This window comes from Mirounga leonina, unplaced genomic scaffold, assembly GCF_011800145.1.
Source record: "Mirounga leonina isolate KUSES-001 unplaced genomic scaffold, KU_Mleo_1.0 Mir_129, whole genome shotgun sequence".
NCBI lineage: Eukaryota > Metazoa > Chordata > Mammalia > Carnivora > Phocidae > Mirounga > Mirounga leonina.
This window is the reverse complement of record NW_023270323.1, coordinates 74,787,069-74,805,768: the sequence shown is the minus strand read 5'-3', so window position 1 is coordinate 74,805,768 and position 18,700 is coordinate 74,787,069. Positions and strand designations below refer to the sequence as shown.

Genomic DNA, 18,700 nt, shown 5'->3' with positions numbered 1-18,700 from the left:
GCCCCAGGGGTCCTTGAGCCTGGGATGCCCGTGAGATGCCCAAGTGCCTGGCTCTACCCAGCTCTCCTTGGCGGGAGCCTCTGAGGGCTGTCTGCACACCTCTGCTGACAGTTCCGCCCATGCTCTGGAGCTCAGCCAGGGGACACACCTTGGGCACCTGCCCTCCAGGCCAGGGACCCCCCTCCTGATTTCATGCCCCCAGGGACTTGTCTAGGACTTGGGCCTGAGAAGTGTCACACACGGTGGAATGAATCCCTGTGGCATGGATGGACAGACAGAAGGAACTGGGACAGGTGGTGTCCTTGCGGCTGCCCGAGGCTGCCCTGGGAGGAGGCAGATCAAGGACCAGCCGCCCTCTCGGGGCAGCTGAGCTACCCGAGTGGCGAACATGATCCAAGGTGTCCCAGCTCTGTGCACGACACAGCCCTGGCCCCGCCTCTAACGCAGGAGGAAAGCCCTGTCCGACCCCAGCAGGGTTTCTGAGCTCACGGGACAAGCCCAGCTGACGCCTGCCCGCAGTGCAAGTCTGGGCCCCAGGGTCCTGGGGGTATACTGCCCACATGGAGGCATCGCAAGGAAGGAAATGGCTACGCTCGCAGACCGCACACAGGACGTCAGAGGAGGGCACACGGCACAACGCCCGCCACCGGGCTAACTACGTGATGGGACCGCCACTTGCTAGAATGTCATTAAAATAAATGAAGACTACTAGCGTGGGGGACAATGGGGAAACTTGGGATAAACAGAGATGTGTCCTGTGTGATCACGGAGATTCACAGGCCCAGGGCTGGCAGACAACCAGGGAAGACGAAAGCTGCCAAGACCTTGAGGTGGGAACTGAGGGGACGATGAGACAGCCATCTCTCTTCTTCTTAAGTGAAAAGAGGTAAAGGTCTAGTAAGCAGGGCATGGTGCTATGCTGTGCAAGGGGGAACACCAGGTTCAAACCCCACGTCTGACTTGGACCTCCTGCCCCAGGACCACAGCTGTGAACTCTTCCCTAAAAAAAGGAAGGCTGTTTCTCAAAACATGCCAGAGGGCAGCTACCTGGGAAAGGGGTGACAGGCCCAGAAGGGACCGCCAGCACTGCGGGGTGCGGGCCTACAGGGACGGTGTCCAGGCCGAGCACGTGCAGGAGAGCAGGGCCGACGGGAACCCTGTGGGAGGCGGTGGGGCTGCTGGGCAGGAGGGGATGCAGCCCCCAGGCAGGGGCCACCACACACACACACACGGGACACAGCTTACTCGTCTGTGAACACCAGGGCAGTCCACGGGTCTTAGAGCCCCCGAGGACGGCAACACAGAGGAACAGCTACAGTGCAGGGGCTGACAAGCTCTGCTCTCTGTGTCTGGGCAGTGGGGGCTCGACGCCGTGCCCACGGGCTCCTGGGGGAAGGAACAGCTTGTGGCCGTGACAGGGGGCTCCCTCACCCGCTCGGGCAGGCACCCTGACCTGGCTGCTCCCCCTCCGGGCTGGAAGGGCAGGCAGCAAGAACCACCTCTGAGGCTGGGGGGCGAGTGGAGTGGCCGGTGCCGAGCTGACGCGTCCCACAGGCCAGCTACTGGGCAAAGCCCTGCCCGCAGACCAGCCTTTCCTCAGCCCTCACGCCGGCTCTGCGAGATCGGCCGTGGGCCTCTGGGGGGCAGCTGGCCCTCGGCACGGCCGGCACTGCCCGACACTGGCGCCCTTCCCTGGGGGCGCGGAGGTCTGCCATCTCGGCTGCAGAGCTCCTTCATCAGGGCACCTGAGCCCCCCAGGGCCGGACGGGGCGAAGGGAGCCGGTTTGTAAAGCAGGCAGGACTCGGCCTGGCAGGCAGGGACCACCGGGCCCCCACGGCTCTAGGTTTAGGGGGGCAGGAGCACCACAGACGTCCCTGAACCCATCGGGTTAGTGCTGCTTCGCACGGGCTAGCCATCTTGTCACGCTCCTCCCACCTACAACCCGCCAGCCCAGCTCACCCGTGCTGGTCCTCTCACAACACGCTAAGTCACGTGTGCCCCACGCATTCGTGTGGTTGACGGCCCAGCGGTCCCCCTGCTGTGCGCTCCCCAGCCCAGCCCTGCCCGCTGCCCGGGCCCTTGGTCCCCCACCACTTCCCTATCTGCCTCAGGACACTCCACACTCACCCAGCCTGTGTCACCCCCAAACCGCCCCGACAGCCAGGGGCAGGCGACATGAGGGACAGGAGACTCACCGTGCCCCCGACAGCCACCGTGTCACCGCTGGGGTGCACCGCCACCACTTCGGGCTCGTAGCCGGGGCTGTCGATGCTGAAGCACTTCTTCTGATCCTTGAGCAGGACGATCTGAAAATCACAGGCAGCAGTCAGGGTGCAGAAGCCGGGGACAGACCGCTCGGCCCCACTCTGGGCCCCGTCTCGAAGCTTGCTGGGAGCAGGGGCCCTGTGACCCTGCGTTGTGCTTCCTCCCTCATCAGCCGCTCGGGGCTGTGACTCTTCCTAGTCACAGCATCGTAGTAACTATCGGCTGCTGTCACTGTCACCACACGCGCCGGCTTCTCGGGAAGCCATCTGACGCCAGAACTTTCCATCCTCCCGTTACACAGTTCCACAGGAGCTCTGCCGAACGGCCTTCTCCTGAGGTTCAAGGGACGCAAGCATTTGGAAGAGCAGGGCTCTAGAGCAACACTGGGAACGAACAGGACACGCCGGAGTCTAAGTTCTGAAATCCCAGGTCCAAGGAAAGGCCCTCTGCACCGCCCTGGAGCACGGGAACATCCACGTGTGCTAGTGTGAGCGTCTTGCACAGCTGGGGGGCAGTGTTGGTACGTCTTCCACACAAAAACTGGGTCCCAGGTGGGGGCGCCAGCGAGCAGAGAGCACAGCTGGGCCCCAGGTCCACAGAAGCTCTTCGCTCCCAACCGGCCTCCCCCCAGAGCACGACCTGGCCCAGGCAGCAGGCAGAACAGGACAGATGGTGCACAGCAAGGCAGCTGGACTGTGGCGCAGCGAGCCCTGTGCGGGGCTCCACCCCAGCCGGGCCTGAGTGCCCAGGTGTCCAGGCCCTGCTGAGGGCCCTGTGGGGTTTGATCCTGGCTCGGCCGCCTACTGCTTGTGGGGACAGCTCTGTCCTGAGCCTCAGCTCAGCTTCCCAGGGTAGAAGAACCTAATGGTGCCTACACATCACAAAGCTGGAATCCGACGTTCAGGGTAAATAAAGTCCCTAATAAAGGCAAATAAAAGTAGCAGCTAAGGTCCGCTGAGCCCGAGACACAGGCCTTGCTAAGAATGCTGCACACACCCCGCCCCTGGAGACGGCAAGATCACCACCCCCACCCCCACACAGACGAGAAAATGGGGTACAGTTATAACTCTCAAAACCAAGCTGGGGCTCGCGTCTGGGCCCCCTGGCTCCCACGCGGTTAACTTCTGCCCTCTGGTGCTCACAAGAGGCCCTCTGTACACGAGGACCCTCTGCGCCCTCCACCCCCACGCGCCCCTTGCTACCCACCCCTCCTGCTTCTAGCTCCCGGACTGCTCCCAGACAGCATGGCCTAGATCTGTGACGGCTTTGGCTTCATCCCACAGCACCCCTGCCCAAGCTACCAGCTGCCCCACGAAGGGCAGGCTGGCCCCTGCCCCCACTGTGCAGGGGCCTCCGCTTCTGCGTGTCCTGTGGGGCGGGGGCTGGGGGAAGAGGACAGGTGGACAGGTGGCCGCACCCTCACTAAGACCCACCACTGAAGACGCAGCCTGAGAAACCCTCACCGGCCATCTGCCCGACTCCGGAAGTGGACGTTCCTATCTGACCAGTAAGGACTAGGGGCACAAGCATTTGCCAACACTTGCCCAAGACGTGAGACTTGAACCTAGCTGTTTCCCTTCCTGCACATTCTGCTGACCCTCTGACCTGCAGTGAGGAGTGCTAGGGAAGCTTCCTACCTGGAGTGGGGCAGGGAGGCTGGGCAGCAGCGGCATATCACAGAACAGCCCTGCACTCCCCCAGCCCTCCCCAGCGCGGCACCAGGCTGGCCCCTCTCTGACCCTTTGTGCAAGCCCCGCTGTGAGCCTCGGAGGAAGGCCTGTCAGGACGGCCCTCCACCGACAGGAAACTGAGGCCTGGAGACACGGAGCGCACCCCACGGAGCCGCAGCCCAGGCCCACCCGTGCTTCTAGAGGCTGCCTTTCAGGCCCCCTACACACCCCCCGCCATGGCTCTCCACACAGTTCATGCCTGTTGTTCCCCCACCGACCACCCAGGCTGCTGACAGAAGTTCCTGCTATCTAGGACACGCAGAAAACCATTCTCCCAGAAGCACTTAAGTGAGCAGGATGGAGGAGGGGCGGGGGACCCCGAACAGCAGCTGCCTTTACCAGGGTTGTCTCTCCTGCCGTTGGGGGCTGTCAACCTGCCCTCCCTGATCTACACACTGGGATGCCCCGGTCTGCTGACAGACGCCGCCTGCGCCGGAGCAGAGCCTGGTAGGAAGTGGGTCACGCCAGGGTCTCGATCAAGGGTGCTTTGTTCCAGAAATTCCAAAAGAAAAGGTGTATAGGTAACCTGTCTTGAATGAGAAGCCAGGCCGCAGAGCTGGGATACCTAATGCCATTCTGGTCCCGGCACCCCGGCCATCGTGCGGCCTTGGGGAAGTCACCAGATCACTGCGCCTCGGCCCCGCTCAGGAAAGGAAGGTGCATCGCTGCCAGGAGCCTCACAAGCCCCCCTGTGAGCTGCCAGGGAGGAGAAAAGCAGAGCTCATAGTGAGGAGCATGTGCGGATCACACAGCTCCAGGCCTCAGGGCTGCACCCCCGGCAGGCCCTCTGGGCTGATGGGCACACGGGGAGGCTGATGCCTGACAGCCGTGCCCTCTGGCAGCTGCAGACCCTGGGCAAGCAACTTACCCCCCTGTGCCTGTCTCCATGTCTGCAGAATGGGGAGGACCCTGTGCGACCGGGGAGGCCTGCGGATGGAGCCAACAGGCGTGCATGCGGGGCTTGGACAGACACGTATCAGAGCTCGCGCCGCATGGGAGGCCAGGGGAGATCGGAGGTCAGATGCCGCGGCCTGCCAGTCCTGCTCTGCCACCCTGCCCGTCCTCCCCGCCACACCGAAGCAGACCGTACCTGCCCGATGCACACGACCACGGCGTAGCCTCCGGGGCCCACAGCCACGCACTTGGGCTGGACGTCCATCTTCACAACTCCCTGCCCACTGGTGCAGACAAGGGAAAACGTGTTATGTCCACCTCATGGGGGCTCGGCGTGCGGGTTAAGCACACACCCACCACACACCCATAGCAGTTCTGGGGCCAGGAAGCAGAGATGCTGGTCCATCCACACGGACAGAGCCATGAGCTAAAACCTGGGACCAGTGAGAAAGGGCCCCCGGCTCCAGGGAAAGAGATCGGAAATCACACAGGGGCTGGGGTCAGGGGGCTCCCGTCTCTGTTACCTGAGGACTGCCCATGGACCGCCCTGGGGGACCCCATCCTGCTCTTGTCCTGCGTCCATTGGCCACAGACCCTGGCAATCCCTGGATACAGATGGAACCAAGCCCACCACCCACTCCCAAGGTCACAGCCACTCTGCTCAGCAGGGTGACTCTTCTGAAGAATCGGATACTTTCACAGATGAAAATCAGGTCTTCGTTTTTGGCTAATGCCGTGAAAACACGCCCTGGAAAATCTTGCACACTTACAAAAACTTCTTGAAAAGAGTAAACGAAGGAAAATCCCCTGTGACTGGCCAAGTGTGGGGTCTGGGAGAGCATCTGGGCTGAGATGTTGCGCCTGGCTTCCCAGGCAGAGTCTACACAGCTCACCGTCCACGTGGGCCACTGGACTGTCACCCGGCCCCCAGCCGAGAGCCCGGTACAGGAGGAGTAGTTGGGGGGAGCAGTGAGAAGAGCAGAGTGCCATCGAGGGCCGCGGGCCGGAAGCAGCGTGGGCAGAGAGCCCCTCTTCCGGGGTGCACTGTGGACCCAGGCCCCCGGCAGCCCTCACCTGTAGTCCCTCAGCGTGAGGTTGGTGTACCGCACAGTGTCATCCATGCTGCAGCTAACCAGCTGCCCGGACTCGTCCACCGTCATCCTGGACACCTGGTTCGTGTGGCCCTTCCCGGCGAAGGCGTCATTCTCCCCCGTCTCAGAATCCCAGTAATGTGGGGCGGCGGTTAAGGAAAAGCCGCCTCCAGGACATGGCGCGGGCCCCACTGGGGATGCCTGGCCGTCCCTCCTTCGGGACAGCGTATGTGGGACGGGGAGCACGGGGCCTGAGGGGACGTCTATGGCAAGTCTAAGTCCGAATTCCAGAACGTTCTGGTGACAGTGGGTCACTGAGGACACGCCGAGCGATGAGCAGTCCGGCCGGACCCCCTGCAGCAGCCAGCACGAAGTGTGTGGGTCCCCGCTGGCCAGCGGTGCACACGGACCACAGCCCAGCGGCGGCAGGCTCCCGCAGTGAGGGGACAGCTCTTCACTGCGGCCCCGCGCCACTGAGCCCACGCCGCCCTGTGTCCTGCAGTGTGCCGTCAAGCCCGTGACCGTCAGCAGGAGGCTGGCTGTGCCTCCCCGCTCAGAGGGTGGCCAGCCAGGTGCCGCCGGGGCTGACCCACCCTGGCTGGGCTGGTTTACACACTGCGAGCGGGAGGTGCTCAGCGGGGAGGGGTGCTTTAAGTGAGGAGGCTTTTCTTTCACACAAACACCTGAACATCTCATTTCAAATGAAGATTATTGTTGGCTCTCGAGCGCCACGGGTATGCTGCACGGTCGACAAGCTCTTGTGATGGAGACCCAGCGCTTGATACCCAAGGAAACGTAGCTATCTGAGCATCAGAGTTCACACCAGGGCAACTGAAGACGGCGTGACTGCAGATCCCCACGCCACTCCAGAAGGGCGGATTCTAGAGCCTTCTCTGCCCCTGATTTCATGCAGCCCCCACCACACACTACCCTCCTTACATTTAATGGGGCAGAGGATGACGTGTCTGCCCTCCTACCCCAGGGCTGTGGGGAGGCCTCCCGAACTGGAGCTCTCTTGTGAAAACCGCAAAGCCCTGCAGGGAAGCGTGGGCCTGCACCCCAGCACCCCACAGACAACAGTCCTGGGAGGAGCGCGGGCTGTAAGGGCTGCTTCACATGCCTCCAGGGAAAGTCTCGCAGGACCGCAAAGAACCTCAGCACAAGCCAGATTGTGGTTCCAGTCCCAGGGGCCACCGACAAGCGGTGTGACTTTGGGGAAGGCACTTGAGCATTCTCAGCTTCTGTTTGCCACTTTTAAAGCAAGGGGAACAATACTGACAGGTTCTAGGTCCTACTTAATCCTAAGACTCCTGACTCACGGCTTGTGAGAGGGATCCAGCAGCACTAGGGGCCCAGGTGGGGGCAGCAGCTCGATTCAGAGCTGAACAGCCACTTACAGCTACACAGAGAAGTGACCCACCGGGTCAAGGCTGCAGCACGGAGCCAGGAGCCCCCAGCGTGGACGCGGCCCGCTGGTCGGAGGCCCGCCGCCGCCACCTGGCTGGTCTGGCCTTTGGCTCAACGGGGACAGAACACTCCCACCTCTCCTGTCAGTGGCCCCGGAGCCAGCTCTGTGAGTCAAAGGATATTGATGTGTCCATCGTGGCTCCCGGAGTAGATGTAGGACTTGCCACCGTTTTTATGCACCGTCAGACACTGGATGGATTTGCTGTGACCCTGCGGAGGACATGGACAGGGCCGGGTGAGCGGAGAACACGCCATCCTGTGTCTGCAGCCTGCCAACCGCCCTCCACCGACTGTGCCCCTGGGGGATGAGGCAGAAGGCCGTCCACATCGCGGCGGACGTCCGTGCCGACATCCTGCAGCCCCCCGTGTGCCCGAAACCCCCTTCCAGGAGCCGCGGCCTGCTTTTCCCCAGCTGACTGGCCATCTGGCAAAGCCCCATCATGCAGCCCTCCCCTCCTGGGACCCAACCTCAACCCCGGCCAAGGATGGGATCTAATAAAACCCCAGGAGCCAAGGGCCTGGTCCGTGCAACTGACCCCGGCAGTGCCCCTGAACGGGGGAAAGGCTGCTCACGTCCGGCAGACGGGGGGAGGGGAGCCCCAACCCCGAGCTGAGCCTCCGTGGAGCGGAAGCAGCAGTTAGCGGGATCAGTCACAGGAGGGCCTAATGCTCACTCACGGAGGCAGGTGGGGGGACATCTGGGGTGAGAGACCCAGACAGTCCCGGGGTGCTAACAGTCTGTTCTCTCCCCAGAACCGGAACATACAACCCTAGCTTTGACTCCTGGCTGATGAGGTTTCTTCTCTCCCAACACGCCGCTCCCCACCCAAGCTGTCGGAGGGCCCTGACCCCCAAAACCTGACTCCTCTGCAGCAGCCCCCCGCTGCTAGGGGGGACACGTAACCTCGCTGTAACTGCTCCTGGGGGCCTGGGGTGGGCAGGTCTCTGTCTGGTCTCTCCCAGCAATGCTCCGCAGCCAGGTGGCACAATTCTGCACAGGCCTTGCCCCAGGAGCTTCCCAAGCGTCCTGTGGGGTTCCACTTGTTACCACACCATGGCAAGAAGCTTCCGAGAGAGGTTCACACAGTTCTCAGGAGACACACTGGGTCCTTTCGACCTCACGTCTCCTTCTAGGACAGAGTCCACCAGCCCTGGTACTTAACGCGTGGTCCTCAGACCAGATCGGCCCCACTGGGCATCCCACCTGCGCATCCTGAGGACTCAGGACCTGCACCCGGGGAGATGCCTGGGGACTCCATGCATGTGCCCTGCCTGGGGCCACAGCCTCACCCGGGGACTTGTGAGGAACCTGAGCTCGCATGTGCCCCACAGATGTCCCCAGACGAACCCAGCCGCCGTGTTTGAACAAGCTGCCTCTCGGCTGACTCTGATGGACGTTCAAGCTTGTAACCACGGCTCCAGCTACACATCGGAATCCCCGGGTGTGTTTTAAAGAAGTACCAACAGCGAGAGCCACCCCTAGAGGTTCTGACCAAATCCCTCTGGGGCAAGTCCTGTTCCAAGGCCTCCCGGTCCTCCTTCAGGCTCTTCAGGGATCCAGCCCTTTCTCTATCTCAACGTGCAGTGGGGCTGAGAACTGCTAATCTAACTCCGGCCTTCTCCTGGGCCCCCACGCGTGGCTCAGACACTCGGCAGCGTGAGATCAGCACCAAGTACCCCCTGGGATTCACGCACACGTGCTGTGGCGGGAGCGGGAACAGGAGTTTCTTTTCTGCTAACTGTAAAAGCCCACAGGATTCCCCGAGCCGGCCTGGGGGCAACAGAAGCCCAGCCTGTAGCTCCCGTGCTTTCGGTGGCCCGCGGGAAACTGCTCTTCCGGGCCCAGGTGGGCTGACAGCAATGCCTGAATGTCTCAAGGAATTTCTCCCCATCTAACTGGAGGCCCAGCAAAGTGACTGTGTCTTGCGATAGCCCCTGGCTCTGCACCAGGCCATGTACACCCGCATGACATATACACCAGGCCAGGCTGGGAGCCCATCGAGGAGGAGGTCCCAACGCCCCGTCCTTAGGGCCAAGTGGGGGGGGGGGGAGCGTCATGAGAGCAGAAGGTGTGGGGCCAGCAGTGAGGACAGATGCTGCTGTTACACTAGCTCCTCCGCCGCAAGCCACATCCCCTCCTGAATGGACACAGCGGCTCCCACCTAGGCAACCCCTCCATCAACTCCTAGGCAGAAGCAGGGTCTGCAGGGAGCGGCACCAGCCGGCCCTGTCCTCAGGGAGCGCCTAGGTCCTCACCTGGCGGCTCGTTTCCGGACAGGGAGAAGGCATGGCCCCCACCCCCCTCAGAGAAGGGGCACCCAGGGCAGACTCTGGGCATCAGCTGCCCCGAGGAAGGCTGAGGAAGGCTGGAGACGGGTCCCAGCATCTCCCATCGCTTGCTGCTGCACAAACTCCCGGCCGGGCGTCCACCTGTTTCTCCGAACTCATTCCCTCCCACGTGCCGTCCCTGCTCGAACCACATAAAACTCAAGGCCTCCTCGAACTCCATCCCATGTTCAAATGCCACATAATGCCCAGGTCCAGTCCCAAGGCCTCCCGGTCGTCCTTCAGGCTCTCTGCCGGTCCTCCATGTCTGTGGTGATGCTCTTGGGGCCCCGTGTGTTCCGGCTGTCAGCTCCTGAGGGAGGCTCTCCTCCCCAGGGCACGGGGACTCCTGACAGCAGGGGGAGGGCCACTGTCCACAGCCCCAAGGCCCTGAGCCCCTGGTGCTTCTAGAAGCTCAAGGGAAACTCGGCACCAGCCTCCCCCTTCTGCTAAACACATATCCCAAAGCAACTAGCATCCTGCCATTGCCCAAACCCGCAGGGCTGGTCCCCCTGGGCCTCACGCAGGTTCCCCCTTCTCCTCGCTGGGCGCACACCTCTGCCAGCCCCTTGGACAGAGGCACTGCCGGCATAGCCTTACCTTGATGACCCGCAGGGGTTTGCTGGGGTTGTTTTTGTCCAGGTAATTGATGTACCCAGACAGGGAGATGCTGAGGAGGTGGTCCTTCTGCCACAAGCAGCCCAGCTGCTGGTCCAGAACGGTGGAGCCCATTGTAAACGTACTGACGACAGAGTTCACATTGACGTCCCAAATCTTCAAGGTTTTGTCTCCGGAAGCAGAAAGCAAATGGGTGCTATCAGGGCTCCAACTGATCTACTCAAAGGAAACAGCGGGCCACGTGTCAGCGAGCACAGAGTGGGAAGGGGCCTCAGAAAGCAGCCTGCCCACAGCCCCCATTTCTGAGCAGGGAGAAGCCACGGCGGGGGGTGGGGGAGCCGGTGGGACCAGTGTCCAGGCCCCTGCTCTGGCCACTGGCTTCTCCAGGCCACGACACCCCTTCTGTGTGACCCTGAAGCTTTCCACCGCCGCCCCTACTTCAGCCCCCTCAAACTTCATGCTTCTGACTCCCAGTTGTGTCCGGACGACTGCACATGTACACACGGCCCCACCATAGTCGCTGACACGCTCATACAACCCGGATCCGTACTCACAGCGTAAATGCCTCCGTCGTGAGCCTTGCCTCCTCCCAGGGCACACACTTTCTCTCCCGTCTTTCCATCATAGATGTAGATCTTTCAAGGAATCACACACATGTGGGTCACAGGTGGGAGGATGCGCTCACCAGCTGGCATGCAAATGAGCTCTTCCTCATCCCTGCTCTACCATCAAGGGTTTGCTACTGTGACTCTTAAAAAAAGAATCTGAAAAATGTGCTAACAGGCGGAGTTTCCAGCTCCATTTAAAAGGAGAGAACTGGAAAGGGGGCCACCAAGCTGTGAGGACACAGCCTGGGAACGGAGTGCCTCCCGGGAATGGGATGGAGGGAGAGTCTGAGTTCCTCTCGGGAAGACTGGCTTTGGGAGGCTGGCCTGCCCTGAAGAGTTGGGAGGCGGTCAGATGAGCCCCCACCGCCTTGGGCCCCAGCCCTCACCTGACCATCCGCACTGGCTGTGGCAAATCTGTTCCCATCAGGAGAGAATCGCACACAGTTGACAAAGCGGCCGTGATCCTGCAGGAAAGAGCACAGTTATGCACCTGATGACAGGAGACTCTGGAAAATTCTTTATGAAATACACAATCTGCTTCAAACATCTGCTCCGGCTGCCAATGTGAACTGTCAGTCCACAGCAAGACCTCAGAGCTTAAATAAAACAAGCATGAAGCAGCTCCTGACTCACTGGGAGGTCTGCATCAGCCTGCCTGTCTTGGCCCAGGCCCATCTGCGCCCGCAAGGCTGTCCCCTGCTAGGCCTCCCATTCCCATGCTCGGTCGGATGCCTGAGATCCCCTTATCCTCATTCCACAGAGCAGACAGAGCCCAGACAAAGCCGGCTCTCTTCCCTCAGGGCCCCAGAGGTAGCTCAAGCCCAGAACCCTAGGCCTCTTCCCCAAGTCTCCAGGGCCCAGCACACAGCAGGTGCTCAGCTGGATCAGGATGGAGCTGAGTTAACTGAGGTTTTAAAGAAATTAGACAATGGTCTTGCACTTCTGGGGAGTAAGACTCCAGATGACTTCCAGGGATGATTCCCTTTCCTAAAGATTCATTCTTTCCTCCATCAAGGGTTTGCATAAGAAAACATCCTCTAGGGGCACCTGGGTGGCTCAGTCGCTAAGCATCTGCCTTCGGCTCAGGTCATGATCCCAGGGTCCTGGATCGAGCCCAGCGTTAAGCCCCACTCTGGGCTCCCTGCTCCACGGGAAGCCTGCTTCTCCCTCTCCCACTCCCCCTGCTTGTGTTCCCTCTCTCGCTGTCTCTCTGTCAAATAAATAAAATCTTTAAAAAAAAAAAAAAGAAAGAAAACATCCTCTAAACACCCCACACCTCCTCCTCTACCTGTAAGAAACACCCCTTAAGTGAACTTAATAATTTATTATTAACTCTCCTCAAGGTAGGAAGTGTTAAGGGCTTCTGGGGTATAAACACCTAACCTTAAGGAAAACCCGCACCCATCACCTGCCCCCACAGCGCCCTCCAAGGCCAAGCACCGAGTCAACTTAAGTCAGGAGCTGCTTGTGTGAAGGCTCCGCACGCGTCTGCGTCACGTGAGGGGCTGAATCGTGCTGAAATCGTGCCACCTGTGAACAGAAACCTCCTTAGGAAAGAGAAGAGGGTCTGTGCAGATGCAGTTGAGGTACGATGAGGTCCTTAGGGCAGACCTAACGCTCCATGAGGGAGATTAGGACAAGACACAGACGGGGAGGGAAGAGCAGGTGAAGATGGAGGCAGACTGGGAGGATGCTCCTCGAGCCAAGGAATGCCAGCGGACAGAATCTGGAAGGAGTTGGGGGAACACAAGCCTGCTGACACCTGGATCGCAGGCTCTGGCTTCCAGAAGCGAGAAGAAATCCCTGTTGAAGCTCCTGGTTTGTAGTCCTTTGCTGTGGCAGCCACAGGGAACGAGGACACCAAACACCATCATCTGTAACGCTCCTGGGATAATAACCCTTCAAGGACACTGTGCTCACTGCACTGCGAAGAAACTCAGGCCAGGAAGGAGAAATTGGGGCCAGGATCCCGAGGAAGGGAGCCACAGAGCCGGGATCGGAGAAACCCATGTGTCTGCGAAGTCCAACTGGGAGGCTGAGAAGAGTCACCCCTCAATTGGGTTTTCCCCGGTGTAGGCAGCTCTCGTCTCGGACACACGAGACTGTGATCTCCACCCACAGACTCTTCCAGGCCAGGCACCTTGGGCCCCAGGCAATTCAGTCCAGAGCTGGAGCACAAAGCCAGCCCCGCATTCTGCTCTTTAGCAATCACACCACTTTGCTCAGCTGACAAGGCCAGAAGCAGCCAGCCCTTCATCTCCCTCAGAGGGATTCCCCGCAGGGGTGGGGACTGGAAAGCCTGAGCACTCTGAGCCCAGTGACACTGGGGATCCACACAAGCCGGCTTTCCTTTCTGCCTCTTTCTGGCAAACACCGTCGTGGGGCTGCAACTTTGCTCTGACTCAACAGCCTGACCTCTGGGGCATCATCATCAGTGCCCGCGGCAGAGGTGCGATGGGGCACGGCTTCAGCCTGAACTTGGCTCTGGTTTTGGGACCGCTGGGAGGCAGTTCCCGTTACTAACATGCCACCCACCTGGCTCCCGGGGCCCAGCCTCAGCCAGGCCAGGTCTTCAGGGTGACACCAAGGCCACAGACCGGAGTTTCTTGCGTGTGCTCATCTGTGTGAGGGCTGACCTTCCACGCTCCAAGGTCTGGCCCCCATGTTTTAGAGCAGGCGCAATCCGCCAATCTGAACCACAGTGGAAGGAATCAGCTACCAAACTGCGATCTCTCAAGCCCTCCAGAGTGCTTCTGCCTCCACCATGGTCACCTGTCACCCACCACCTCACCACTGCGAGGGCCCTGGGGAGCCTCCAGGCACCTCCCAGGAGACAACCAGGCCCAGAGGGAACCTGGGTCTCCGGTTTCTCTTCCAGAACACTGGGCTTAGCTGCACTAGCTCTGGGGCCTGGGCAGGCCAGGTCATATCCTTAACTCCCCAGGCCAAATGCCACCGTGGTGCCAGCCGGGCTCCCCAAGAACTGGGGTGCTGAAAGAACGCACAATAAACGGAGCAGACCCTGGGCTAAAGGGGTCACTGCAGTGGGATGCTGATCCCCCTTTACTGGGCATTAAGGAATATGCCAGGAGTTAGATGGCCGGCCACCACTCGAGAGAGAACAGGAACGTCCCCGTATCCCAAGCCCAGCTCAGGGAAGTCAGGATGCCCTCCTGAAGGGCGGCACCAGACACCCAAGCCCCACACCTGCCCATGTCCACCCAGCGGCCGGAGCGATCCTATTATGAGGCCACTGCCTCTCCTCAGAAAGGCCTTCTCCCTTGACCACCGGCCCCTGTCTCTCCGGATCCGACTCCTCCCAGCACTCAGCATCCCCGATGTTACAGGGGATGTCACGCATGATGGGCTCGTGGCCCTCCTCCCGGATGGAACGCCGCCAGGTCCCTCCCCAGGCCCTAGAACAAGACAGGCTTGTGGGAAAGCCTGGGTTTAGTGAGGGCCAGAAAGAGCAGATGCCCCCAGAGGGCCAGGCGCTGTGTGAACCCAAGGCCTTTGGCTTTAGAAACTCCTCCCTTTCAGCTTCTCCTGCAGCTTGAGCCAAGAGTCCAAATGAGCAGGAAACTGATGTCTGCTCCTGAAATAGCCCACATAAAGGCAAACAGCAGTGAACAGCCCATTAACCAAAAAAGTGAGGGTTAAAAATAGCCTGTTCCACAGGGAGGTGAGGCCTGAGTACAAAGGAACGGGTCTGGGGAACCATCACGGGGTGGGGGGGCAGGGGGCATGGGGAGGGTTCAGACACCTGACGGGCTTCTTCCGGCTGCCCGACCCAGCGGCCACCTACTGGGCTGGGGCTCCCAGCCCCTGGCCCTCCCCACGCTCCCTGGAGGAGTCACAGCCCCATCCTGCAGGCCTAGCTCACTCAGGCCATGCCCTGATGTGGAAGGTCCTCGGTGTCCGGTCTACACCTGTCAGCCCATCATCAGTCACAGCTGACACTCACTGCAGCGCGGCGGGGACTGTGTCAGCGGATCCTCCCGAGAACCCCCCACGGTCACTATCTCTCCCCCATCAACACCTGACCCACCAGCACCCCCTCCAGACGCTGAGAACAGAGCTGTGAAGCCATCAGGTAATAAGTAATGTACCTGAGCCCCCGTCACTGATAGGCTCAAGCACCATGGGGCTCCACGGCCCGGCTCCAGCGAGCACAGGCCGATGAGCTGGTCCGCTCAGGTGTCCCCTCTGAGAGCCCTCCCTGGTTTCACTGGCCCCAGATGTCCCCTGAACGTACAACTGCTCCTAACCCTCACACTGAAATGACCTGCCCACCTGTCCTGCTGCCCTCCCGAGCTCATGGAGGGAGAACCGGCTCGGATGCCTGGGCCCACCTCCCCGTCCTCCCTGAGCATGGCATGGGTCTCCACAGCTGGCGCTCTGAAAATGGCCTCTGTCCTCCCCTGAAACCCTGCCTCGCTCCTTCAGTGCGCCGCCCCGGCCAGGCCACTCACGCTGCCATCAGCCACGTGGGGCAGGAGTAGACCAGCAAGGAAATGGGGGGAAGGAGACCTGCCCCGCTGACCCCCAGCGTGACTGGCACTGATGAACCCACAGCTCTCTGAGAAGCCAGACCGGCAGGTACAGGGGCGGGAGGTGGAACGGCTAAGGACGAGGCAGGCCATTCTGTGGGCCCAGCCTGGGCTGGAACAACGCAGGCCCCCGATACACGCTGAAGGACCGACACTGCTGCTTTCTGCCCTGCTGTGAGTCAGGAACAGGGAAAACCACCAGAAAAGCCTGCAGAGCAGAGCTCCAATTTACTTACCTGCCTAGAAAAGCAGTGCCTCTAATAATAGCCAAGATAGATTTCTGACTCAACTCCGCTCCGCTGCGTAGAAGGAAGTGGGACACCCCCCTTCAGTGCTGCCCGTGATGGGTGAGACCACACAGGTGGCAGGGGAAAGCCCAGGGCGGCCGGCTGGAGAGGAGACCAGGTGTCCCCTCTGCCACAGGTGGGCGCCATGCACGCTCAGAAACTCAGGCAGGATGTTCCCATTTCCAGATCACACAGCCACAGCCTGGACAAGCTGGCCTGGGCCACAGGAGTGCCGCCTAAGCAATCGCTGAACTAGACAAACTATCCAATCGCCCGCAACACGTGGCTGTGGGAAAGGCTGACATAGTGTTCTCAAGAGCTTGCTCCAGAAGGGGCCTCCATGGTCGTGCCCGGCAGAAGAGGAAGCCCAAGGCCAGAAGGGCGCTGAAACCTGCCCAACGCACCGACGGGCAGGGTACACAGACAAGGCGGGCAAGCGAACCGCCTCGGTCGCAGGGACATGCTTGGAAGAAGAAATTCCTGCTGCAGAGACCGGAGTAGGTAAGGGCCCACCTGCCCCTTCTTTCTTGGGTCCTCCAAGGGAACCTCAACCTTTGTCCACAGAATGCCAGTGCCAGAAGCAGAGACAGTGATGCCCCAAGCCTCCACCCCACACCCGGCCTCCTATGATCCTGGGGAAGTCACCTGCCCAAGCGGCCCACGGCATCTGAAATGAGGGTGGCCTGGGCCTTTTCCACTCAAGGTTCCTCCACCCCATCTTCCTGCAGCCTCTGGAGCCCACAGCAGGTTCAGGCAAAGGAAAACGAACGCTGAACTGACAGCCCGAGGGCCCAGCAGAGCCTGGCTGAAGCTGATCCTCACTTAGCTCCGGAGGATCCAGGAGTCTACACTCACTCTGCACACCATAAGCAGCAGGTTTAAACCAAAAAGCTCAAGAACCAAAGAGAAAAGTGACCGGACCCCCGCTGTAGGCCAGCAGGATGGCCAAGCGAGCTGAGTATGTTCAGTCCCTCTGGCTTGTCTGAAACCCTGCTTTTACCTCCCCTTGGGTACGTGCACCAACTGCGTTTTATTCTAGCACGTACTGAAACTGAGAGCACAACTCAGTCTTCCTCAAGGCGGCCACTTGAGCTCAACCCCTCTGTGCTCCTGACATGCTCACCCCTTGTCCCCCTAGCCTCAGCCACGGTGCAGAGGGAGACAGCAAGAAGCTGGAGCCTGGATGGGCAGGCAGCCAGCCACCCACTCCAGCTGCACTCTGGGGCTCTGAGGGTCCAGGGCAGATACACGTGCATAAGTCAGACTGATCTACACAGTTGTCAACACTTGACGGGACATTCTGGGTGGGTGTGGGGCCCCGAGTGCTCTCCCCACCCTTCATTCGCTGGCCACCTGAGCCTGTTAGCATCTTCTCCAACAGAAGCCCAAAGATCTCCTAGTGGACACTCTGATATGACGTCTGCCAGCATCTCTCGTCCTCCCACAGGTCTACGGGGCTAGCAGAAGACAGCTGTCACCGTCCCGTCTCCCGAGGGGACCCGGACACGCCACTGGCCCATCCAAGGGTCACAGAGCCAGCCCAGCATCCCCCACTCCTGGTCTGCAGCCAGGTCCTGATGCAGGACCCATGGGTGACAGGCTCCACAGGCAGACCTGAGGACAAGCTGTGTGCCCACCCTGGACACAGGTACCAGCTGGACTAATGTTTGTACCTGACAGCCCTGGGCTGGGGCCTTGGGGTGAGGGCTGTGTTCTCATGTTAGGAAATAAAATGGAAAGAGAAAGATTATTCCGGCCAAGTCCCCAAGTGAGCACATGGAGAAGGCTGGCAGTGTGCTGGTCACAGGCTCGAGCTGCCTGAGCTCAAACCTGGTCTGCTGACTCGCTGCTGAGCTGCTCTGGGCCGGGTTTAGTCTACATCTGCAAAGAGGAAGTGATCCCTCCCAGCGTAAGGAGAGGCACCTCACTGGCCCACAGCCCAGATCACGGCCAAGTGACATCAAACAGTGGGGGGTGGAGGGGGACTTGGGAGCAGGGACAGCTTCACTGAGACATGCAAGGACAGCCTCCTGTTGCCACAGAAAACCTCTTATCTCCCTCTCCTCCTCTCCTGGGTGCAAGGCAGGACGCTCAGTTATCTGATGCATCCCACGGTACCTCTACCTGCACTTAGTAAACACTGACCTTGAACAGCCTTCGACAAAGCCCCCACCACCTACCAAGCGGGCAGCAGGAACCGGAGAAGGTTCAGGAGCAGGAGACGGCCACAGGAACGGCTGCAAAGGGAGCTCTGAGCTGCACACCCCACGGGGCACGGAGAGCCTTGCTGGGCTTCCCACGCAGCCGCCTGGCCCTGCTCAGGGGCCCTGGGGACGGAACGGAGTGTTTCACCACTGGCAGGGCAGGAGCCCCTCCGTACCCGAGCCAAGATCTGCACTGCCCACCCACCGCCCAAGTGCCACCCTGTTGGGAACCTGCCGAGGAAGTGGCATCATCCTTTCCGGCCATACCGTGCCCACAGTTTATGAATCACTGCATGCAGTCATCGAAGTAAACAGCGGTCCCCACAGAGCCACTTTAAGGACATTCTCTCATTTCATCCTTGATGAGGTAGGACAGGAAACTGCTCTGGACCCGTGGGCAGCCGTGCAGTTAAGTTCATGGTTAAAATGCACTATATTGATGCCCCCATACCCACCTTGCAAATGGGAAAAATGAGGCTTAGATTCAGACCCTTGTCCCAACCAGGGAGCAGGGGCAGAGCTGGGACACTCAGCTAAGGCGTTTAGACACATGTCTTCTACAGGCAAAGCATCTAACTCTCCTCATCGTGTGTCCCATTCAAGCTGTGACCCTGCCCTCATCATCTCACAGGAGGAGACGAACCCGGGTGTCCCTGGAAG

The 18,700-nt window shown here is 60.4% G+C and overlaps 1 protein-coding gene across 1 annotated transcript in view; it reads right to left on the bottom strand.

Moving 5' to 3' along the window:
- The window catches only part of WDR1 (WD repeat domain 1), a 41,553-nt gene that overhangs the window by 4,913 nt on the left and 17,940 nt on the right, over positions 1-18,700 (bottom strand). Inside the window, exons 6-12 of the mRNA XM_035005301.1 lie at positions 11,386-11,463; positions 10,946-11,026; positions 10,374-10,607; positions 7,571-7,658; positions 5,965-6,121; positions 5,087-5,174; positions 2,197-2,307 (exon numbers count right to left, since the gene is read on the bottom strand). Coding sequence (XP_034861192.1) covers positions 2,197-2,307; positions 5,087-5,174; positions 5,965-6,121; positions 7,571-7,658; positions 10,374-10,607; positions 10,946-11,026; positions 11,386-11,463 — 837 coding nt within the window. The remainder of the gene's footprint in view (positions 1-2,196; positions 2,308-5,086; positions 5,175-5,964; positions 6,122-7,570; positions 7,659-10,373; positions 10,608-10,945; positions 11,027-11,385; positions 11,464-18,700) is intronic.